At 39.3% G+C, this 26,627-nt stretch overlaps 1 protein-coding gene across 1 annotated transcript in view; it reads right to left on the reverse strand.

The window, feature by feature from the left end:
• Positions 1 to 26,627, reverse strand: part of LOC135715768 (protein still life, isoform SIF type 1-like) — a gene marked incomplete at its 5' end in the record, with an annotated part of 66,012 nt that overhangs the window by 20,583 nt on the left and 18,802 nt on the right. Inside the window, 3 exons of the mRNA XM_065238848.1 lie at positions 6,342 to 6,471; positions 6,549 to 6,809; positions 6,874 to 7,066. Coding sequence (XP_065094920.1) covers positions 6,342 to 6,471; positions 6,549 to 6,809; positions 6,874 to 7,066 — 584 coding nt within the window. The remainder of the gene's footprint in view (positions 1 to 6,341; positions 6,472 to 6,548; positions 6,810 to 6,873; positions 7,067 to 26,627) is intronic.

The raw sequence follows: 26,627 nt of genomic DNA on the forward strand, positions 1-26,627 counted from the left end.
TTGATATTTTTTCTCTATCATGCACATTTAATCACGCTACTGTTCAAAGCAGATGGATTTAAAGTGTTTTGCACTTCAATGCGATGTGAATTACTTGTTCTGCAAGGTAAACATCGAAAACATGAGTAACTTCATCCTTACCAACTAAGAACAACCGTGGCCCAGTGAGATCGAACGAAGACAACCGCAGCAGCACACCCCAACAGTCCAGGATCAAATCATACCCATTAAAAAAGGCATGTGTAAGCTCTGCCCTCTGGCAGCTTTGTTTATATTTTTTCGATTCAGTTTTGGAGTCGGTAAAATAGAAGTCGATTAAGTAGAAGATTGTACAACATTGATATCACCATGTAAGGCACATAAATTCGAACCAATAGTGTTAGTGTAACAAACATAATATGCCTTTCTTGGCGGGATCGACTGTTACGATCTATGTTGGAGGTTATGTGGCTTTCAGGCTTTTGATGGTCCAAAAAGGGGTTTTAAGTTTTCATCTGACGTTTCGGTCACATGTATTGTACCTTTTTCAAAGAATCTGTGTAAATATGTTTTTTTTTTTTAATACAATGTTGGAATTTCGTTTTCAATTTTACTTACTAACTAACTTCCGTTTTAGTGTTAAGAGCCCACAGCATAGGCACAATTATCCAATTATCACGATGTTCGGTATCGTATGCTACAAAACAAGATCTCCGGACATCATACTCTCAAGGATTACATTCGAGGACACTTCTACCCACTTGACCACTCCAATTTTGCGGTAGTGACGGGTACACGGTTAGTTAATTCGCCTTACACCCGAGGTCCACTCATTCAAACCCTATAAAAAGGCAGGTCACTCACAGAATGAGCAAAATTCCACTCAAATATGAGTAAATATCACTCAACTCATTCCTGAGTAAAATCCACCCACTATATGAGCGACCCACGCCTCCGCGAACCCGAGTGAACGGGACTCAAATGTGAGTCAGATCCACTTTCCGTGTAGGCGTTAAAATATCAACACAGCAAACTAATCTAACCCATTACCCAGGTGCCGCCCACTCAAACCCGCAAAAACGTAGGAAACCCCTAGCACGAGTACGCCTTCACTTAAATATGAACAAATGTCACTCAAATATGGCTACCCGAGCAAAAACTTACCCACTTTATGATCGACGCACGCCCCTGCTCAGTTTTTATTAGAAAAGCCCGAGATAAGAAATCGTACTAACAACATGTTTTCTATTCTCCAAATAGATCTGCAATTAAGATCTAGATGTTCTACAGGTAGTGTACCATTTTCAACTTAATGTGTGAACCCAGAAAGCTTCGTGGGAGAGATGTAATAACAAAATATATAGGACTCGCGAAGTTATCCTGGGAATTGAGTCTTGATGTTCTACAGGCTCAACAAAGTTTATTATTATTTCTTTCTTTCTTTCTTTCTTCATTGGGAGCAGGGAAAGCCCATTTGAGTGGAGCTTACTTAAAAGATTTTTTTGACGCAGAACTACGTCTGTGATTTCTATATGGGGGTACACTTTGGGAAAACCGAAAAGCTGCCCCTGGACCAATTTCAATAATTTGATCACCAATCGATCAGAAATATTTCTACGCATCTGTTAAATTTAAGGCATCGTCAATTTTAAACATATGACTATTGAAAAATGCACGAAAGTGCAAGTTTTGCTATGATAATTAAAATTATCACCGATTGCCTGCGAAAAACAATTTCCCTAACACAGATTTCAAAATTGAATTCCATCCGGCCTTTATTCAATCACCACGTGCTGAGTGGTGGTGATCTCTGGTACACAACGAAAGGCTCCCGCAAGCAGCTAGCGATCAAGGCTGACCTCTACCGCTGATCGGATTCAGTTCCAATTATCGTGTATGGGAGGTCAGCAACAGCAGTGCTTTCGGCACGTGGCATTGAGTTTTGTTCTCCAGTACACAACGAAAAGCTGCCTGTAAGCAGCGAGCTGCAGCCTACATGAGCATCCATAAAAGGATGAAGTAGCCATACCGCTATTGATAGGAATCAGTAGCTCTTCGTGAGTTTCTGTGGGCCATCTATGTCAACCGCGTCATGCTAAAGAGTATAAACAGAGAAAACTCCACTATAATTCCTATTCCTACACAAAACACAAGCTCCTGCTGCAGGTAACAAATAAGATTTATTATATAAGACTACGTAGTCCTATGTCGCCATTGCGTACAATCCCATAGGGCTGTCCCTTGTAGTTTTTTTTTCTCAAATGGACATAAAACCTTTTCATATTTTCGCAAACAACAGAACAGTACATTCGAAATGATTCTTTTTCTTACTACTACCTATAATTTGCTAAATGAGAACTTCACGGAAACAAAATGATTTAACACACGCCACATACTACTAAAAGGCTCATTATATCCATAATTAGTACGGAATTTCGATATACGAATAAATCGGTGAGATTGGTGATGAAGAATAGCAAAATTCAACTCACGTTGCACTGCAGGACAGTTTATCTGAGATTGAACAATATCCGATATGAACGAAGCCTTAGTGACATTCCTACGAACCTCCTGAAGGTCGAGGTCAATTAGTTTACAACGATCTTCATATCTAGGGAGATTATATGGATAATTCCAGAGCAAACCAAATAACTTAAGTTGGTTAGCTTGTACTGTCTACTCCAATGTAGAGTGAACTAAGGATTAATACAGAGAGAATTCTTTTGCAGCACGAAAAATAAAGCCCAGGCATTTAGAAGCTTTGGAGGGTATATTTCCTGTATGATCTTTAAAAGTAGGATTCGAATTTAAGAGAACACCCAAATCTTTAAATGTAGATTATCTCTTTAGAGATGTTCCGGTAATGATGTACTCAAATGAAATGACAGAGCCTGTACGTCCAAAGGAAAATACTAAGCATTTGGTGGCATTCAAACTTATACGATTAATTGCGCACCATTTGGAAAAAGGTTAAGTACTTTCTGAAGCAAATGTGCTTCATTGGCATACGAGACCGTAAAACATTTGAGCACTAGGTTGAGGTCATTCCGGTACAGCAAGAATAAGAAAGGTCCAATATGACTGTCAATTCGAAATATCGCGAAAAACTTGAAAATTTCTGATTGCCTGGAGAAATGTATCTTTTATCAAGGCTCACAAATGTCCAGTGAAGTTCTGGTCCGATTTGGCAAGCTGCCACTGGGAGGTGCTGCAGTGGTATAGCGACAATAAGGTGGATTTCTTCGACAAGGATATCAATCCACCCAACTACCCGCAATTCCGCCGAAAAGTATTGGGAAATTATCAAGCGGAAGTTTAAGAAAACTGGAAAGACGACTCAGGACGCTGCACAGATGGCTCAATGTTGGAAAAATGGCTGCTGAGGATGACCAGCCCAGTGTGCGGCAGATGATGGTGCGAATTCCAAAGAAAGTTCGTGAGCTGATCCGAACGCCGTTGGAGTAAATTTGCAATTATTTTAATGAAATTGCAATAAAATACCTTCATTTTGACTAAATTGCATTTTTATTACGTCAAATCAATCCAGCGAAACACCTGGTTTGATGTGTCTGGATTCTATGTGAACCAGACTTTATAATATCATACAACAACAAAGTATTCTTAGAAACACATTCTCTTAGATATCCTGAGGCCTGGATCTTGATGTTTTGCAGGCTGTACGATGTACTTATTTATCATACGAATTCGTAGATAGTTTTTCTCATGGATCTGACTGACACGCAACTCTATGGTGGCAACCTGCAGGATTTCGTTCTGGAATATCTTGTGTGGACCATATTATCTCTGCATTAACCTGAAGATGATAAAGCATTTCAAGTAAACCTGTATTTGGTATTTATAAATAACGAAACCGCTTTCAACCGACTCAATCACGAGATCTATGGAGCGCTCAGGGTAGTTTCATTAACCCAGGGGCTCATGGCACTGGAGCTTGAACAAGATAAGGAAGCAATTCGATAAAATATTTTATGGTCTTCAGACCATAAGGGAGCTTAGATCATGATGTTCTACAGTTCAAACTGTGGTTTGTATTTTTTTTTAATCCAACTTTATACACCAAAGGTATAAGGGAGTCCATGAAGCTCTGTGAGTTAAAAAAATGTTTTTCGTAGCATCGTTGAGTCTGTCGAGTCTGAAGGTCTGAGCTCCAAGATGATTTGGAAAATTTAAGATATTTTTCTAACAAATCTATGTCTTTCATAATGTGACTAGGTCGCAAGTTGCTCCATAGATTCAAATAATAACCTGAGTATGAGAAAATAACTTATGAATACCAAATTTAGGTATGATATTAGCATAACTGGCAACCTGAATATAGTATTGATAAGCCTGAAATAAGAGGTAACATACATATAATTCCTCCAAAATATTCTACGAATAAAGAACTAAATCATTATTTAGTTGTTATAATAACTGACAAATAACGAACGCCTTTTTGATGCCAGAATACCATAATTTGTCATTTGAAAGGCCTTCTAATAGTAATCCAATAACTCTTTTAGGTGTTGTGTCTAAAACCTGAATGATCACGTTTTTTTATTTTGATATTTATTTGATATTTAACAAAATATATCGAGCATACCGAAATAAGGTTTCATACCAAATTAAGATATTCATATGTTATCGGTCAGATATCGGTTCTTGCTCGGGAGGTCACGACATCGTACAACACATTGGTTGAGCCTGCAGAACTTCAAGATCTGATCTTCAGGATGATTTGGAGAACTCGAGCTATTTTGTCATTGCAGCTATATATCCTACACGATATGAGGGGGCTCAACAAGGAGTCAGGACATCGTACAATATCTCGTTGAGCCTGTAGAACATCAAAATCTGAACTCCAGAATTATTAGGATTTCTGAATACATATCTTTGGACAACATCTTTTTTGAGACTCTGTTGATCGTTTAAAAAGAAAGGTATTAACTTAACTAAAAAAAAAAGGTTTTAACTTCAAAGTAATTTGGATGTCCTAGATTAGCCGAAAACTTATTTATTAATTCTTACAAAAACGTAAAAAGTTTCTTGAAATAATCCTTTGACAAAATCGGGACTGAAATTGTCAAAGGAAAGTTTGGCGGTTTTTATTATCAAAATAAATTAATGGATGAATCTGAACGAAATTGTTACGATATTTTTAAAATACCGTAAGACGGGGGGACATTCAACCAAAACTGGAAAATGTTGCAAACATTTGAAAATGCAAGTATCTTGAATATACAGAAATATATTACAGGAATATGTTTCTTGAACTCCTGGAGTAAAGTATAGATACCATTAACTAGCTTTAAAGTTAAATTTCATATATATTATGAACAACACGTTTTTAAATATGTCCACATGCAAACACTTTTATATGGATTGACGAGTGTTAAAGTGATCTTAAGCACAACATACGAAGTACATTGTGATTCTACCATGCTACGTTACATTTACATATTTTAAGATATTTTAACCAAATTTATGCTTTGACCCAATGTCTCCATCCATAAGGTCTTGCATTGGTATATTTTTTGTTTAATTTTATTAAAATGAGATATCAATTTTTATCAACAATTTCCATGGCAGTCGTTAATATATTATTGATAAAAATATTCACATGCATAACATTGATTTCCTTGATAAAATATGACTGTTGTAAGGTAGGGCACGAAAAATTTTGATTTTTCGGCTCAATATCACCCCCAGCTACGGGAATCATCATTATTTTAACTTTGATTGAATCCATGTATAGATGACATAAGCAATAATATTTTCAATAGAGAAGGACGGGAATATGTGCAACCTCTCTGTACATTTTAGTGCCATCCTCGCCACCAGTCGAGTGTGGTGTTGCTGATGTTTCTATTACCGCATTACAATCGCTTTCAATAGGTTCCTTTGAAAGTGCGTGGTCAATCAAATCAAAAATGAATTGCATGGAGCTTCGAATATTTTGTATAAAAATACTGGGTATGCTCCATGTGAATATTGAGTAGGGCTTCGATGCTTCTCTTACATGGCTTTTAACCGATCTTAGAAGTTGTATCAAGGAATCGTCATTAGTGTAGGGATGGAATTCTCTTCATTTATTTTTCGATTCATGGTTCTTGGAATCATGAAAGCTCTGATCCAATAGCGGAAAATGATTGCTACGTAGCAAAACAAACCGTCAAAGCAAAACATCATTATCATTCGTTTTAATCGATCTGTCTTTCATTTTGAACAGGCAGTAGAGTATGTCCCAAACATAACGATTCCACCTGAAAGATTACCAAAACTCGAATGATCCGCACCGAGGAGCTATTATTTTCGGTTGTCATCGGGATTATCGGAGATTGAATTCAAAACATCGTACTCACCTCAGACGACGTCAGATAGCACAGTCGCGAGTCGGTGCTGTCAATCGACGCTTGCTGCACAATTCCATAGCGTGGCTCCCGGTCGCTCATGTAGTCCGACCGTAGGCTGTCTTGCCGATCGAAAACACCCCTGGACGAGACAGAGCTTGACATCAGTTTTATAATATGACTTCAGTACCGTGTGGTAGGGTCTTCTCTGATACATACCTTTGCTCGAACGAGTCCGCTCGGTTGCTCTTGTAGCCCGAATCGTTCAGGCTGGAATCCTGACGCAGTGAAGGTAAGGAATCCCAGGGCGATCGTTTGTGAGCTCCAATGCCGCCGGCATTACTTTGAGACGACACCAGACCCGGCCCGGAGCCAGACCCGAAGGTGGAGCTTCCCGAACGCCAACCGTCCGAATGGCGGAACCACTGAGCTCGCGCCGATTCACCGATGCACGATGCACATCGGGTTGCGGTCGAGTAGCTGTTGAGAGAAAAACTATTCTTTGGTTTTCCTGAATATTTACAAGGATGCCAAGTATTATTACTTTGAATTGTGATCACTGAGATAACCACGGTCACGATCCCGGTCCCGCTCGCGTTCCCGTATCAGCTCGTTGCGATCGCTGTAGTATCCGTCACGATCGCGATCTCGGTCTCGTTCACGCACCGGAGGCGGCCGCTCTGGACCCAGACGGTGGGGTAGCGGAAGGGTTGATGATTTGGCACTGGCGGAGGATCCTGTGGATTTAAAGGTGAGATCGTTAGTCATCAACTTGTTGCGCAGTGTGATCGTGTTGATTGGTAGGAAATTTACAGCAGCTGAATTATTGTGCGTTAAGATAAACAATATCCGTATGATTTCGCTGATTGTCGTTGCAAAAGAGTTGTGGAAAGTAGTGATGCACCGAATAGTGCTATTTGGCCAGAAATTTGGTGTTTACAACAAGGTTGCAAATACTCATTTCAGCTGAAACAATGTTTTTTTCGGAATTATGAAATAATGATACTTAGAAAAATTTATGTAAATTTGGGTGCTCTGAGACTGACATATCCAGAACAACATGTGAAAAGGGCATACAAGCTTTTTGTAAACAAACCTTCTTATGCCCTTTTCTCGCCACCCATATGACACCAACGCAAACCTTTAACATCACCGGGTAGGGGGCACTTTACCCTTCCCGATGATATTGCTGGTTTGCGTGGGCGACCCTCGGTTGGTGAGAAAAGGGCTTACAAAGGTTTGTTTGCAAAAAGCTTGTATGCCCTTTTCACATGTTGTTCTGGATATACCAGCGTCAATTTTGACATAAAATCAAACGAACTTTCGAACTTTTCAGTCTCGTAGCACTTACATGACATGTTTGTTTACGTCTCATCCTTTTTGTCAAAGATTAGGTATTTCTAAGTGTGTATGCTATGATCATATTTTGTATTGGTAAGATACAAGAAGAGGCTGCAAAGAATGTGTTTGACACATTGAAACTGTTTATTTCACTTCATGAGAGTCGCAATCAGCGATTTTTCACTCACTAACTCACTAACTCACTCGCAAATCGCTAATTGAGACTCATAAAAAGCAAAATGGACAAGTTTTATGAATCAAACACATACTTTGTAACCTCTTCTTGTAATTTTCAAGGGGTTAGAAGGAAAGGGGTTTAAGTGACTTTGATCGATTCTCTTCATCGACTTTCTCTTTTGATAGTCACAGCTTTATAAACAGATTTTACGCTATTTCTGCCACATAGTTTGATAAAGGAGGTTCTCGTCTAGCATCCAGAATGGCACACGAATCAAGGAATTTATTTACAGCTAAATTATTAACGAAAGAGAAAATCGATTAAAAGATTCGTTCAAAATCACGTAAACCCTGCAACTGTGTCTAAATCTTTTGAACAGAGACATTACCCAATCTTTAACCTTCAAATACCTTGGAGTCTGGTTTGATTCGAAATGTACTTGGGGTACCCACACTAAGTATTTGAAACAAAAGTGTCAACGAAGGATAAACTTTCTACGATCAATTTCCGGGACATCGTGGGGTGCTAACCCGGAAGACCTAATTAAACTGTATAAAACGGATATTCTTTCAGTTCTTGAGTATGGTTCTTTTTGCTTCCTCTCAGCAAGAAAAATCCAAATTGTTTACGTATTGCCCTTGGCAGTATGCATTGAACACACAATATGAGCCTAGAGGTTCTAGCGGGCGTAAAACTACTGCAGAACCGTTTCTGGGAGCTCTCATTAATAATATTGATTAAATGTAGTGTCAGTAACAACCTTGTGATTGAAAACTTCGAAGAAATGCTCGAATTGAGCATCCAGTCTAGATTCATACGAATCTATCTTAATTATATGTCATCGGATATTGGCCTTCCGTGCTATAACCCCCTCGTGTATGCTTTACTAACAACAGTTCCCCCATTGACTATGATCTCTCCATGAAACAGGCTATTCAAGGAGTTCCAGATCAACTTCGACCTATCTCAATTCCACGCATTTTTGCTGAAAAGTACCAACAAGTATATTGCAATTGAAGATTTTTCCCTGATGGATCACGCATTGATGGATCCACTGGCTTCGGCGTCTTCAAGGAATACTCATTCGCCTTTCGGAAACTTCAGGAACCTTGTTCCGTTTATGTTGCTGAGCTAGCAGCAATCAACTTCGTATTGGGGATGATTTCCGACATGCCCACAGACCATTACTTCATCTTCTCGGATAGTCTCAGTTCGATCGATGAAACAAGGTAGGCACTCATCTTATCTCCTCTCAAAGGTAAGGGAGCATATGCGTTTGCTGGTCGAAAGATCATATATGATTACCTTTGTATGGGTCCCCTCACATTGCTCAATCCCAGGCAATGAGAAGGCAGACTCTCTCGCAAAGGTGGGTGCACAACAAGGCGAGATTTATGATAGAAGAATTTCACATGAAGATTTTTTTTCCCATTAGTACGTCAGAGTTCTCTTTTAAGTTGGCAAAACTTTTGGACAAGTAATTTTCTTGGCCGTTGGTTACATTCCATTATTCCAAATGTTTCTTCGAGAGCGTGGTTCAAAGGTTTGGATGTAAGTCGGGGCTTCATTCGCGTGATGTCAAGACTTAAGACTTAACTACAGCCCAGTGACAGGCGCGTAGGCAACATGTTATACCATGACAGCGGGCCCAGCACAGCAACATAAATGATTTGTGCCCCGGGACATGCTGTCTACTGTCAAACGCAGCAGTTGGTATAGGCCTTGTCACTGGCCTGCACTACTCGCTAGACTCACATATCTACAGAATAAACCTCGTTGACAGCAATATATGTGGATGTAGAACCGGTTATGATGACATCTATCACGCAGTTTGGTATTGCCAGGGTAATGACCAGAGCTTAAAATTATTGACTGCCTAGGCTCAGTGTGAAAGCACTGCACTATTCAATCCATTGCTCTGTGCAGACTGTTTGTACCAAACGGTAAAGGACGAGACAATGAAAGAGCCAACAAAAACATTCAATCACTCACGAGCAGGCGACGCATACCGCTTGCATTCGCTCACACAGCATGTAATTGAGTCATTTTTCCATAGAAAATGTACGCTCAGTCATTCAAAACAAATATTGGGTACCATCACGGCAGAATAAATGTGTTGACTGAGCTACTGACTGAGTGATCGGCTGTCAGTGACTCGTTTACCTCTGAATCATTCAGACTCTCACGAGGCAGTGAATGATGAGGCAAATGGCAGTTCATATTCATATCAAAATGACTCAATGAACCTGACTGTTTTGCGCACTGGTAATGACGCTTCCAGAGCACGACTGTTGGATACCCTTGTGACCCGAGGTAGACAACCCTTCCGTGAAGTAAGAGATTTATTGGGAACCCGTGATCTTCCCTACATGCAGGCGATCTACAAATTCCTTTGTTTGTCTGATGATAGAGTCTGATGTGACCATCCCACCCTTTACAAACAGCTTCTTATTATCCTCCTGTTTCTGTGCTACTTGTCCCTGCCCAGCCAGGATTTGTTCAACCGTCCGAGGCTTCAGAAACCAGTTTCCTACTTATCTCCCTCCAATCGAAATTGTTACCCATTAACCTCGAGCCCGCCACGAGTAATTGGTACCCAATACTAACCTAGAACTACTTCTGTTTAAAATGTAAATTCAAACATTACTGATTTTTGGCTCCGCAAAGTGTCACACCCGACTGAGCCTAGTAAATAAACGAACTAGTTAAAAAAAAAGTCACTTACACCCCTTTCCTTCTAACCCCCCAAGTAAAACATGTGATCATACAGCTATCCCCCGAAGAACGCGTTACCCACTGAGTTGCACCCACCGCTTTTTTTCGGCGGGGTTTCAACCAGTCGGTCTGATTTTTTACAGGAGAACTAGTCACTCGCAGAAAATCAGAGCACATGGTTGAAAACCCACCGAGACATAGCGGTGGGTAGAACTCAGTGGGTAACGCGTTCTTCTGGGGAAAGCTGTATTTGGCCATTTCTCACTTAAGGGGGGAAATACAAGTAAAACATTTTTTTATCGATTTTTTATATTCCACATTAAATTTTTTTTTAAATTCTACGAGTACGAGGAATCGCCGATTAACCATAAGTTCCAGGAATCATGCTTTTACACAACCCAAAACTTTAAACGGTGTTTTCCAAATTGGCGGGAAAGTAACTCAAAAAGTTCTCATCCAAATGACTTGAACCATAAAACAAAAATATTTTCTGAATAAGGTCCAACTGATAAAAGTAAGTTTTGTCCATTTTTAAGGTCTCTAGAAGACCTGCCAATTACCAATCCCCACCGGAGGCGACCTCCTTCCGATGTGACCCCAAGGAGCCACAGAAGTCACACACCAATGAAAAAAATCTCAAATGTAGAGGAAGATTTAAGCAATTCAATGCAAAAAACCCCAAACGTTTGCGTTGTTTCATTTGCTCACAAAAAAAAAACGAAAATCGTAGAGTTTTTGACGTGTTACTTGTTTTTCCCCCCTTAACACATTGTTGATATTGTTGTTGATAGCTTGATATTCAATTGAATTAAACAATTGAAAAGGCCTTAAGTCCATTTTGTAAACAAACCTTGTAAGGCCATTTTGTCGCGAACTGAAGTCCGCCAACGCAAACCAACAAAATGAGCAGGTAAGGGTATTTCTCCTCTACCCCTTTGTGTTTTAGGTTTGCGAATGTAGGTTTTGGTTTGCGAGAAAATGGCCTTACAAGGTTTGCTTACAAAATGGAGTTGAGGCGTTTTCAATTGTTGGCCTTGAAATATTCCAACAATAATAACAACAACAATCTTAAAGTCATTAGTCGGAAGTAGGATCGGAAGTCGGAAGTCGGACGTCCAAACTTTAGTTTAGTACTGGCGACACAATAATTCCCAATCACAACTGACTCGCATCTTGTCGTATCTTGCCAATTCATAACCAGCTTCTCTTGACTGGCTTGTTTAGTTTTATTTTGAATTCACAAATGCATGAGCATATTTCCATGGGATTTAAATCGCAACTCACTTCAGCACATACTATTACCACCGACACCGAAGTGTGATAGATACAACGCAGGTGGTTTTGAAATTTATCTCCGTTGAAAACGAGTATTGATTCGAAAGGTTGTGAATTACACCTACCCCCCCACCGGCTGCCAGCTGCGTGGTTCCTGATTCTGGTTCGAACGTTTTAAGAGGCATTTTATCATTGCTGCATTTTAATATGTGTGTTTATGGAAACTTGAGCTCCCGAGTGATTATTTGTGGCAGTTGTGGAAGGTGTGTAATAATTTCATGATAAAACGGTATGTAATTCAGGCTGGTTGAGTGATGGGAATCATTTGGTGTTTCCCACGAATCGCGTATTGAGCTGTTTGATCAAATTAATGATTTCATTCCGTTTGGTGCTCAACTACGCTAGATTACGAAAGAATAAGTGCGGGTTGTGCTTAATAAAGTCTGGAACGTGCAAAAATTGGTCAACTTCAAATTAGTGTATTTCAGTTAAAAATGCATAAAAAACCTGAAATGCTGCATTTGGAAGTTGAGTGTACACAGCAAAAAATAATGAATATTACATGACGGGTAAACCAAAACCATTTTAAAATTACATCGCTTTAAACTATGTTTTAATTTGGTTTTACATTAAAAATCATGCACATAATAAAAGCATGATAAAACTCATAAAATTACACGTTTATTCGATTAATTTTCTCTTGCAGTTTAATATCACCATGTGCTGTAAAAACTTAGCGAAGAACATCGGATTTTCAACGATGAAACCTATAAATTTACATGCTCGTGTAAATTTAAATCAACAAACATTGAGAAAGCTAATATGGCGGACGGACCAATTATTCGATCAGTTTTTTCTCCACTCGGTTTGTTTTGTTTTGTTCGCTCAGTTTTCGTTAAGTGGAACGATTTATCGTGCATACGCGCGTCCACAAATAGATAATGGATGACAGACAAAATAGTGATTACAGCGGTTTATACAGAGAACACTTTTAGTTCGTGCAGAATATAAAAAAATATGGATATGGAAAAATAGAAAACATTCAGAAATGCGCTCGTGGTTCCTTTTTTCTCCTGACTGATCGTATTGATGCAGCGGTGGAAGTGTAGGGTATGTACTGTGCCGTAAAGGCGGGTTATTTCACGTGGGTGATAATTCCACGTACTTGACAATCAGTTCGATTTTATGCAAATTCGTTCAAAAAGCCAAATGCGTGTAATTCTAAATGTCCTGTAGAATTACAAAATGAGCCCATCTAAAGCTATCCATGTAAAATTCAAGAGACGTTTAATTTTACATGCATGTACATTTCAAGTCGTGTAAATTAAAAAACCAATTTGATTTTACATGAATATGTATGCTCGTTTTATGTGCATGGAAATTCGTGTAAAATTAAAAAAATAATTTTAACTGTGTACATACAATGGTTGCTATGATGAGTTTTCACCGTTTGCTCTCCAGTTTTCAAAGTGACGTCCAAGCAAGAGGAGCAGCGTGTCAAAATTTTGCTCGCGCAGCAAGAAAATCCAACGTTCTCACACGCCAAGTTGGCAAAATTGCTGGATGTGGCCAAATCGACCATGACAAACGTTTTAAAAGTGTTCGGGGAGCGTCTGTCGACCGCCAGGAAGCCTGGAAGCGGTGGCAATGGTAATTCGGACGTGGCCGCGACGACGAAGAAGGTAGCGGTGAAATATAAGTGGAATCCTAACCTCTCCATCCGGGACGCCGCTGGCAAGCTCAATGTCTCCTATACTACTGTGCAGCGGGCCAAGAAACGAGCCGGGTTGTCGACGTTTAAGAAGGTGAAGGTGGCGAACCGAGATTACAAACAAAACATGTCGGCAAAGCAGCGGTCCCGAAAGCTGTATACGAATCTGCTCACAAAGTTCGACTGTGTCGTCACGAACGAAGAAGCTTATGTGAAGGCGGATTTCAGGCAAAGTCCGGGATAGGAGTTTTATACCGCATCAGGAAAAGGGAAGGTGGCTGAAACTTTCAAAACCATCAAACTATCGAAGTTCCCGAAAAAATATCTCGTCTGGTGGCCGTATGCACGTGTGCTGTAAAAAGCGGCATTTTCATTACTACGGGAACCATCAATCAAGAGGTCTACGTCCAGGAGTGCCTGAAAAACCGGCTGCTACCATTCCTAAAGCAACATAATAGACCTGTGCTGTTCTGGCCGGACTTGGCAAGCTGCCACTATGGGAAAAAGGTTATCGAGTGGTACGATGCGAACAACATGGTTTTGGTGCCCAAAGACCACAACCCTCCCAACAGCCCAAACTCCGCCCTATCGAACGGTGTTGGGTCTTGGTCAAACGGAAACTCAAAACAAAAACTAATAAATCCATGGAAAACGAGCAGCAGTTTAAATCTAACTGGCGTTCGGCGGCGAATAAGGTCCACTGTGCAAAATTTAATGGAAGGGTTTAAGCGCAAGTCACGGCAGTTCAGATTTAGCAAACAAAAAGCATAAACGAACATTTCCTGTAAATATATGAATTGAACTACCAAAACAAAAATAAGGAGATTTTTGTAATATGAATTTTGACTGAAAGAAACGATTTTTTTCGACCAATTTTTGCGCGTTCCAGTCTTTACATACACACACACATTATGAGTCCCTGAATTAGATATCAATTAACAGTTCTTGAGCCTGATATTTGCAAAAGTTGAAAACCCAACTTGTAATTCACTATTTAATTCTTTGAATCGGTTGTAGGACTCCCGTAAAGTGGTCGTTACTACCCTTTTTTGAACTGACTGACGCTTACCATCTTTTCTTATTGTTACGCAATTACGATGCTCATGCATTGCTCTGCTGGTTTCATCGTCTTCAAAAAACTGCAGAACACGTTCTTTCGCATCACTGCCTAACCTCAAAGTAATAGTGGAGTGTACATCTTTATCGTTTAAAAGTTGTTTAGATTGTGTTGCCATATACCTGGTTGTGTTAAATGTGTCCATTATTTTCCATTATGTAGGTAATACCTTGGAAACTAATGATTTAAAATAGGCTCACTACTTGACTAGCCTATTGGTCCCAAGCAAATGATTAACGTACCCCATTCTACTCAAAATTCTAGTACTACGCTATGTTTGTTTTGATTCGCTATGAATGTTTGACAGATAAAATGAGGGGCTCGTGGATTTTCCTATGTTTCGAGGGGTGCTTCGATTAGCTTGGGACCGAAAAGAGTACCAGAGCTGAGCCAAAAAGTTGAACGCGTTTCTTTGGGACCTTCTGGCCTAAGAATTTCCTCTATGGTAATACCATAGAGGTAACTCTAAGACCACTGGGTCCCGAAGAAAATCATTATTATTTTTGGCTCACTTAGTACCAGAACAACGGTCCCAAGCAGTCCCAAGCTATTTCACTCACCCCTGCATGTTCTGCATGAATCCACACACCCCTGATGTTATCTGTCAAACTTTCATAGCGAATCAAAACAAACATAGTGTAGTAATAGAATTTCAACTAGAATAGGGTACGTTAATCGTTTGCTTGGGACCAATAGGCTACTAAAGTGGTGAGCCAATTTAAAATCGTTAGTTTCGTATTGATTGTTGGTAATACCATAGAGGTAACTCTAAGACTAGAAGGTCCCGAAATAACGTGCTCAACTTTTTGGCTCAGCTCTGGTACTCTCTTCGCTCCCAAGCTAATCGATTCACCCCTCGAAACATAAGAAAAACCAATAACCCCTCATTTTATCTGTCAAACTTTCATAGCGAATCAAAACAAACATTGCGTAGTACTAGAATTTCGACTAGAATAGAGTACGTTAATCGTTTGCTTGGGACCAATAGGCTACTAAAGTTGTGAGCCAATTTAAAATCGTTAGTTTCGTATTGATTGTTGGTAATACCGTCAAGAGCTGAAATTGCACAGTTTTCGTTGTAACGGGTGTTCAATTCAAAAATGAGAATGGTTTCAGTGCCGTTCAGCGCTCTTGTGAGAGCATCGCGACTAAGTTGAGTCGTACGGCTGACCAGGGCCCCTTCTCCAATATTCATTGACGTTTTTTTGAAGAATAAACATTATGTTTTTAATCAAAAAAAAAAGATGAATCCGTTGATTTTTTTTTACTAGCTACATGAATAAAAAAATTCTCATTTTTATTGAACACCCGTTATCTTCTTTCGAAAACTTTTCTGTTAGCTGTTCAATAATTTCATTGATATCGTCGGTTTTTATCATCTTTGTTTGCTTCAGCATTTAGTGCAAATATGTGTTTTCTAATTCTTTCGATAGCTCGTCGCTACTTGATAGTTCGGTACGTTTAGAAAGCTGTATACGACAAGAATCACAAATTTTTAATTTACTGTTAAGTTGGTTTTGTTCCGCAAAACCCAGATCAACCAATTTCTGTATATTTGTATCCGTGAGATTTCGGCAATTTTTCGAGCAACATTTTAATAAACACGTTTATGCACTTATAATAAAAAAAAGTATTAATTTTAACTACCACTTCGTCCTCTGAATTACTGAACTTATGCAGGTCATTTTCACAGATACACAGTGAATTATATTCTAATGTTGATTACGTGTCAGATTTGGCTTTTATATGGACGTAGGTAATTCTAAAACAACTCACTTGGTACCATGAATTGCTTAGCAATAGGTAGCATGTTAGCATTTTAGCAACAAGTTTAATCCTATGAAGTGCATGAAAGAAGATCGCATTGCTTTATTTTTATATTTTAGAAGACATTTACTATATTGATGAGCCACCAAGAGCATTTTTATTGCAAAATTTCGTGATCTTTCCGAAAAAATATTGTCGGAACTATAGAACCACGAGATACATTAAAAATTGGCCAAAAACTACCAACATTTAAAAATATCTACTTTCAAACCGCTACATCTCGAAAACGGTGTGATTTAACAAAATTTTACTCGGGTGCTTTTTTATTCTAAATATGGTGTACTTTCGTTATATAAAGTCGAAAAAGTAATTGGACCAAGTTTTGGATATTTTTCCAAAAACTTGAGTTTTAAAAATATTTAACTATTTTGTCCATCATATCTCAATCTTGACCTATAATGCAAAAGATGGAATGTTTTGTTCTCTAAGACATATCAACAAAAACAAAAAAAAATGGTGGGGTTGTGTACAAGGCACGACCGCAGGGTTGACGTAGACTACGTTAAGCTGTGTGGTGAAATTATCGTACATTTTTTCTAGATATTGATTTAAAATACAGTAGAAGCATAGAGGTAACTCTAAAACTAGAAGGTCCCGAAATAACGTGCTCAACTTTTTGGCTCAGCTCTGGTACTCTCTTCGATCCCAAGCTAATCGATTCACCCCTCGAAACATAGGAAAAACCAATAAATAAGATGTTCAAATTGGTGTCAAACTTTCATAGCGAATCAAAACAAACATTGCGTAGTACTAGAATTTCGACTAGAATGAGGTACGCTAATCGTTTGCTTGGGACCAATAGGCTAGTCAAGTAGTGAGCCAATTTAAAATCGCTAGTTTCGTATTGATTGTTGGTAGAAGTAACCTATGTAACAGTAATTAAATAATAAAGTCAGAGCAGAAGATCATATACTGGTTATCCCACTTGTTAAATGTTTTGTTAGTATGAATCATAGTTACGTGTCGAACGTATGCAGTTCCAAAGGTTGTTAATAATTAATGTGAATTTTCTACCTCGAGTTGCGTTGCGTCGAGTTGCGAGATGGTACCAGTAGATGGTGACGCATTACCTCTGACTGCTTTTTTGTTGGCCCGATATAACCGAGTTTTCTCTGCAGTGTTCTTGGGTCGTTTCAGAGAAACATCTGCCTGACGATCCTTCACGCGCTTTCGGTAATTACGCACGTATTTTGCACTCAAACGTTGAGACATAGCACTGATTCGCTGTTCCACAATTTCTCCCCTTTTACATATTCTGCACAAAAAATACTTTCCAAACCCCGCCCCTGACAGGATTTCCTACTGTTTTTTTTTATGAATGGGGCGGTGCAGAAAATATATTTTGTGCAGAATATGTAAAAAGGATGGACTTCAGATGTTAATCTAATTACATATAAAGAGGTACCCAGACATTTTGCTTGATTATTTGGCTTTTTTTGCGGGTGAAAAAAATTGACTTTTCATTTATTTTTCATGTCTCTTTATAGGTTAGTTAAGGAGGAGGGTTTGTTTTTCAAAAATTACATATTCGCGTTTCGTATTATAACGGGACCCAAGAAGGAAACAGTCCAATAACTCTTTTTGTAAAAAAATTTTGGTCTTGAAAAAGACCAATTGGTTCGATCTTCACTTATTTTACATCCTCTCCCCCCTCACTTCACTTCATCGCTCTTTGCCATCAAGATGATCACGCCGTCCACTGCTACTTTACCGCTGACTCCTGCTCTTTTACCGTCCGTCCTATGCAAAACTGAGCGGATTCGCGAACAGCAGCATACGCTCGACTGCGATAATGTTCAGCAAAGGAAATTCCACCTTTTCCTGTATTTGCTTCTGCTTCCTACGCCGTTCGAAGCTATAATGAGCGGAAGAACGACAGCAGCGCTTTTATATAGCTTCACATGTTCAATCAAAACGATGCGCAACCAAATTGTACTTGATTATGAGGACTGGGTTTGGGGAGGACGTTTATTTCATGAAAAAAGTGATAAAATTATCACTTTTTATTTGTCCATTTTTAAAACAGTTTTTTATGGAAAATTGAAAAAAAGTTAATTGCAACAGCTAACGAAAGGTATTTCCTATCGATTGGTGTATTCGGATTTTAATTTCATATATAAATGGCCAAGCTCATAGCGTTCAAAAAATTACACCTTTTCGTGACGGTCGCAATTTTAGATTTTGGATTTACCCCCAGTACCTTTTCGTAAGACGTAGTCTACGTAAAAACAAAAAAAAACAAACAATTGTTTTCAAGACTTTATTTTAAACTAAAAAAAAATTGGGTAGTTTTTTCATAGTGCATTTTTTTTTTCAAATAGTCTCAAGCATTATCTGCAATATTGCTAAAGACACCAAACCGATCGGGACAAACAGATTTGGAGTAAAAATTTTCTGAAGATAAGCTTGATATTTTTCTATAGGTCCTTTTCAGATGCAAAATGGCAGAATCGGTCATAAGGAACGTTTCTGCAAATTTTCAGCTGAATCAAAAAATATAAAAATCGACCGATTTGCGAATTCGTAGTGAATTGCTCCAACGCATGTTAAATGTAAATTTGACGGGTCGACGTCCGCTTCTCGACGTAGTCACGTCGGTACGCTCAACAGGCAGTTACATTTTATTTTGCACCTGCATCTGAACGGAGGGAACTCATTTTGTATGACAGTTGCAACTTTCGAACCGACGCGGTGAATAATGGGTAATGCATATATTATGTCACACTCTAAGGGTTGTGGTTTACGATTTTGTGACAAGCAATGCATTAGGTATAGGAAAAATGTTACGAAAGGGGGGAGGGGGTTAGTTTACTCTAAATTTAGCGTTACATAATAAATGGATAGCCCCTCATGCAACTAATCAGAGGACAGTAGGCAGTAGTCATTATGAACTAACGGTTCTAGCTTAAATGACCAACAATCCATACGAAACTAGCGATTTTAAATTGGCTCACTACTTGACTAGTCTATTGGTCCCAAGAAAACGATTAACGTACCCCATTCTAGTCGAAATTCTAGTACTACGCAATGTTTGTTTTGATTCGCTATGAAAGTTTGACAGATAAAATGAGGGGTTATTGGTTTTTCCTATGTTTCGAGGGGTGAATCGATTAGCTTGGGACCGAAGAGAGTACCAGAGCTGAGCCAAAAAGTTGAACACGTTATTTCGGGACCTTCTAGTCTTAGAGTTACCTCTATGGTATGACCATCCGCGATCTATTCCAGATTCTCCGGAAATCATTTCAGCCCAATAAAGGCTAAAATATTTCATAGAGCCCAAAAAATCAAATTACCATAGCAAACCCATGTGAATATTACAATGCCAATAATTCAGGAATTTGTGAACACATTCCTTCATCCGGGATCTGATCCAGGTTCTCTGGAAGTAATTTTTAGCTAATGGTCCTGGCTGAAATATTTCATGAAGTGCAACAGAACAAGCACAAGTGAATATTACAATTCCAACGTTTCAGCTGGTTATTGGGGTCAGTAAGCAACTGTCCAGTTGCGTCTTTCATAGACATTTTGGATTCATCCTTGCTCCAATCAGACGTCGTGATATATTGCTGAGGAGGTTGATATCGTCGGTTGTTGCGGCATTCTCTCCTTCGTCGATCAGGGAGTCCACCCACACTCGCTTGTCCTGTCTGCAAATGTGGTTTACTTCCTTCCCTAGAGCCGACTACCGTTGATAGGCTTCGTTGTTGGCTCCTCTGGTTCTTACCCGCTCTATCACGGTTTTTGCTTCTCTACGCTCAACAATATTCTGCCAGGTTTAATCCATGATCCACTCTTTTCGCTCACCTAATGTAATATGTACAATAAAGCTCGATTCAAAGTTAATCTGGACGCATGGTTTAGTACACCACCGCGCCCCTGGTGGTTGAAAAAAAAAAAACATTTGACAGGCATTGATTGATGTTTTATTGACGAAGAAATTGGTGAAAAGTTTTTCTCGATTGATCGACGCATCCCGAAATTACGGATCATGGAACTTGAGAAAAGAAAATCAATTGTGCACAAACATCTAGAGAACCCTTCGTGGTCTGCCTCACAAATAGCAAAAGTGTTAAAATTCCCAAAGTCAACGGTGAGTCTTGTAACCAAACGTTACAAGGATACTCTGAGTGTGGATAGAGCACAACGCATCTATCATAAAAGTGGCACTAGGGACAAAGAGCTGAGGAGAAAGGTGTTGAGGTACGTGAAAAGCAACCCAGGTGTCTCCATACGTGATTTGGCACAGAAATACTATTCCAACTTTTCCATCGTGCGTAACATCCTTTCAAGAGAAGTATATAAGTCTTTGTGTGCCAGTAAACATCCCAATCGCTTCCTGAAACAAAATTTAGTGGCCAAAAAGCGAACACGATCACTATACGAACGAGTTTTGACGAAATTTGATGGCTGTATTTTCATGGATGACGAAACATGTCAAAATGGATTATAAACAAATCCTCGGACCAAAATTTTACCTGCCAACTGGTTGTGAGGATGTCCCTTCCAGGTATAAATTTGTTTTTTCTGATAAGTTTGCTCGGAAACTAATGCTTTGGCAAGGAATCTGCAGTTGTGGCCTTAAAACCAAGGTTTTCATCACATCTCACACAATGACGTCGAAGGTTTACATTAAAGAGTGAAAAAGTGGATTTTATCCTTCATTCGGAAACACAAGACCAACGTTATGTTTTGGCCTGATCTAGCCAGCTGCCACTACTCTAAGGAGGTACTAACATAGTATGCTGCAAACAATGTTAATTTCGTCGCCAAAGAGATTAATCCTCCGAATTGCCCTGAGTTCAGACCGATCGAAAAATATTGGGCAATTGTCAAGCGAAAACTTCGAGGATGCGGTAAAGAAGTGACAAATGCACAACAAATGCGTTTAAAGAGGAATAAGTTCGCCGGTACAGTGTCACCAGCGACTGCAGATCATGATGGCATGGATCACAAGTAAAGTGCGACAGTTCGTTCGAAACGGTGAAATGTAATAACTTGTTGTATATCGTTTGAAAGCTAAATAGATACCCTTTTGTTTGACGTTTTGATCAACCGAGTATGTTGTTTAATTCTTGAGTTATGATCACTTGAATGCGTCCAAATTTACTTTGAATCGGGCTTTAGGCAATATAATTTCTATAGTGATTTGATGTGTCGCACTCTATGGCGCACTCATTGGTCTGGAATGATTTACAGGGAACAACTTTTTCATACAAGCAATCATATGGAAAACGATTAATTTAATATCGACTTCCCCAAAGAGACCCTTGAATCAGATCCCGGAAGGTGGCAGTAATCATCAGGATCATATTATTTTAACATAGTAATAATATTCAATTGGATTTGCTGTGGTAATTTAACGTGTCACACTCAACCCAAGCAGCACATTTCCATCTAGAAGGGTTGAAGGGTATGGAGTATTTTAGTCATGACCATAAGTCCAAAATGGCTTCTGAAAAACTCTGGAACAGATCCCAGAAGATTCGGGTGTCCTCAGCATAATGTTTGATTGGAATTGTAATATTTACTTGACTTTGCTGTAGTGGGTTAAAGTGCCATACTCTATGGAATATTTTAGCCAGGATCATAAGTCCAGAATGACTTCCAGGGAACCTGTATCAGATCCAGAATTCCGGAATATTTTAGCTAGGACCGTTTTTTGTTTCACTGTTCGGGACCTAACACTACTGCGACCAGTAATTTGCTTCATCGCAATGATCCGACTATAATTGAAAGGTCTCACTATTTATACACAGCAAAACATAAATTTAAATATTATATCCAAGAGGATGCACTTCAATCATGTCGAAAATCTCATGTAACTTGTATGGCGACAATAATAAACAAATGCAGTAAAAGCAGCGTAATGTCAATATATCACTGTTTTAATGATAATTTTGTCCTTTTGGCAAGTAATATTACACCATATTTTTGACACGATTGAAATGCATCCACTTTGATATAATATCAAAATTATGTTTTTGCTGTGTACCCTTCGGAGTGGTGAAACATCCTCCAAAGCGCCCCTTTGTCAGTAAAAATTGGATTCATTAGCAACAAAATTAAACAATGACACCGATAATGACCATGCATCAGAACCTGTAGCCGACACTGGCCGATCTAGGTTAAGCCTGCGGCTTAAGCGCCACTCCGGTAAAGGAGACCGCAGGCCACGTTGAGTTTGCCCGGATGAGACTGCCTCAGGGCGAGTCCAATTGAAAATCTTCATAGAAAGAAGAGATCGAGCCAGCTTGACTACTACCGAATTTGATCGAGTAGAAACCCCTATTGCGATACAGCATAATCTCTCACAACATCGAAATACTTCTAAAAAGCTCCCGGTAAGAGAATACACAAACCCTAAACGACGTTCCACGTCAAGTTCTCCTCATCGGTAGCTTCACTTAAATTCCGCCAGAGGCGCAGCCGCAGCAAAAGAGGTACGCAACATAACAGTCAAATTCCGACCACGCGGAAGACAACAACATAATTATACGGACCCGAAACAACGTAAAAATACTTTCTTCCTCTCATTCTAATATTTGATAGGACTGATCAACAACATAACATCGATTTCAAATCAAAACATTTATTTACAACGGAAAACGGTAAGTTGATTTTTATTGTATTTAAACTAAAGCATGCTTTTGCGGATTTGTTGTGATTGTTTGTATTTCTACTCCTCTTTATAACTACCTCCTATCTGTGCTGTGCTCTTTTCTGTCTTCTCAGTTAATCCCACGGCGATGCAGCAAGCGGGAAACGACGAAGCATGGCACCCGGGTGTCTATTATTAATGGGTTGGGTGGGCGTCCATATCTGACGATACGTGCGCACGATTTATTTGCCTACACCCAACCATTAAATCATTGGACTTGTCCACATATTAGCAAAATATGCTCTTCGACCTTATGGTCGGCAAAAAAGGTCCTCCGTGGTGCCCTCGCCGGACGCCACACTCAACAAAGAAATTGGAACGGACTCACCAGTTGGTTTTCGCTGCTGTTGTTTGCTGCGCTGCTGTTATCGGCAGCGACGATGATGTTCGACCGTTGGACGGCCAACGTTTTCCACGTGGGTGGACGGTGATCTCACCAAAAATGGCAGTTGGTATCCACCAAGCCCCGATACGCGATGAGAAATTTGATCGCTTTCCACCGGACAAGGTGACGGTTGCCGGGATCTTTCGCCCCGGGAAAGCAGGTGATGTCGTCGGAAGTTGAAATTAATATTAAGCACAAAGCACAAATGTTGTTCGACGAGCACATTACCTGGCCTAGATTGTTTTTCAATGCACACAAAGTCTAACCTATGCCGCACACTACATTTAGTTTGATTTGCTATAACTAAACAATCAACGATAAATTAGAATTTTAAGTACAAGTAAAACCACGTTGTTTTCACTCACTATACAAAACTATACATTAACGCGAACAAAACGACACACTTCCACTGTTAACTGCGGTTCGGACGAAAGTGAAGCGAAACCGTGACCCTCAGATTAGGGAAGGTGACCTCGGCCGAACTTAACGGAAGTTCGATTTTCCCGCGAACTTCTTCGAATGAGATCGGTAATGCGAGAGATTATTCTGATCGTTGGCCACTCGTTCAAAGTCGGGTGTAGCCACACTCTCTCTTTCCCCAACTTTCCCGAAGGTTTCCCTGGACTCGGCCTTGGGAGAAACTACGCAAGGTCGAGTGGCGTTACTCGCGAGGCATTCCAATTTTAACGTAAATCAGCTAGTGTCGTTTCGCTACTGGCATAGATTTTGGCGTATGGATTTGATCTTTTTCGTGTAAATTTCATTTATTACTAATTTAATATTCACAGCATGGAGCAAAGGCTACAAACCCTAGTATTAACCACTTCAAACTAGAGAACAACGAATAGGACATTAGGAATCACATAGATGAAGACTAACTAACTCATTTTTTGAATTGTTTCAAGATCATCCTCGGTAGACAAAGCCGAGTCTTGTCACAATCAACAAAGCGTAAAAAGTAACAAGGACTAAGATGTGTTCCTTTGATTACTAAAAAATCCTAAAAAAGTTTGAATTAGTCAGGACTAGGAATCGGTGGTAGATCTTACATCCCGTAACGTACTACGAAAAGGTGATCTACCCACGTTACGGGGCAAGAATCATACTGCATATAATATCATAGGATATGGTCAAAAACGAAAACACATTGGCATTTGTTCCAATGCCTCCAGTATCTGGTTAAGACTAGGGCTCTGATGCATGGTCATTATCGGTGTCATTGTTTAATTTTGTTGCTAAGGAATCCAATTTTGACTGACAAAGGGGCGCACCTTTGGAGGGTGTTTCTACACTCCGAAGGGTATAAATAGCGGAACCTTTCAATTAGAGTCGGATACTTGCGATAAATGCAAGAGTGGCAACTGTAAAAAAATAGAATACTTCATCATTTCTCAATAATGATGGAGTAATACGACATGCACTAAACTAAGGGCACGGGATATACTATAATAGATTAATTTACTGGTCGCAGTAGTGTTAGGTTCCAAGCAGAGAAAAAAAAAGTGATTCATTTGCCTCATATATCACTATGGCATAAAGAACTGGGTTTCAGTATCACAGGATGTCATCTCAAACTGTTTTCATTAGGCATATCTATTTTTTGTCGTGATTGAAACCACCACATGATATGGTTTTCATAAATATGATTATACCTTACCGTATCGTATTCCGGAATCTATGAAATGGAATTCGGAATCCCGTAATCGATGCCAATGTGACCATATGCCAAAGAAAACACCACAAATTATCTTTATTGACCTTCTCAACTAACATTTTTCACAATATAAACGCTTTGCTCATATAGTTTATTCAGCCTCAAGCTGTATTCAAATGCTATACGATATGAGGTAACCTTTACTCAACCTCTATACAAGCAAATCTGGCGAACTTAGTCAGCTACTTATGGCTGTTGGGACGGTTCTGACAAGCTCTTATTGCATATCCATTTACGCTTCTATACAGCTGTTATTCTGCTGTTTACTTGTGAGTGAACTTGAAAGGCGCTTATTCAACCTTTTCCCGATTATCCGAAAATAATTACACAAGCTTTATTTTGAAGCCGGGTTAAATATTGTTTGCGCATTTTTTTGTGAAGGAATTCATTGTCTTTATTTAGCTGCGAATCAAATTACTCGAAATTAGCTTTGAGAACACCACCAATGTGTTACCCTGCACCGGAACCTGGACTCACACTCAAGACGACCGCATTGGCAAATCATGACACTACCAACTTCGCTAAGCAAACACTTTGAACTGACGTAAACTAATTTACATGATCTTCTACAACAGGATTGCTGAGTAGAGGCTTTATAACAGTGCACATGAATCACTTTTCTCGCCTAGATAGTTCAAATTTGTAAAGGAGCGGAGTAAAAGGTATAAAACTGCACACGTCTAAAAATAAACCTAGTTGACTGTAAAAATGCTTCCAAAGTAGCGCTAACACAGTTTATTAGCTGAGTACAGGTTGTGTAGTAGTTGAAAAATCACTTTTGATGTTTATGTTATTCAACAAGAATGGTTGGTTGTGTAGAAGCCATCCAATGAGTAATATATTCACTTTATTAGTTTTGTTTTGCAGCCAAAGCCCGATTAAAAGTAAATTTGGACGCATTCAAGTGATCATAACTCAATAATTAAACAACATACACGCCCAAGTAACAATTTTGGTTTTATGAGGGTTCTGTAGACCATGATTTATACTTGTAGAATGTTATAAAACCGCGATAAAACCTGCAATGTTACTTGGGCGGTTGATCAAAACGTCAAAGAAAAGGACTGAATGCCTTCAAGCGATATAAAACAAGTTATTACATTTCACCGTTTCGAACGAACTGTCGCACTTTACTTGTGATCGCTGCCATCATGATCTGCACAGTCGCTGGTGACACTGTACCGGCGAACTTATTCCACTTTAAACGCATTTGTTGTGCATTTGTCACTTCTTTACCGCATCTTCGAAGTTTTCGCTTGACAATTGCCCAATGTTTTTCGATCGGTCTGAACTCAGGACAATTAGGAGGATTAATCTCTTTGGCGACGAAATTAACATTGTTTGTAGCATACTATGTTAGTACCTCCTTAGATTAGT

This window comes from Ochlerotatus camptorhynchus, unplaced genomic scaffold, assembly GCF_037179485.1.
Source record: "Ochlerotatus camptorhynchus isolate MF236.1 unplaced genomic scaffold, CSIRO-AGI_Acam_v1.1 ptg001005l, whole genome shotgun sequence".
NCBI classification, from domain to species: Eukaryota; Metazoa; Arthropoda; class Insecta; order Diptera; family Culicidae; genus Ochlerotatus; species Ochlerotatus camptorhynchus.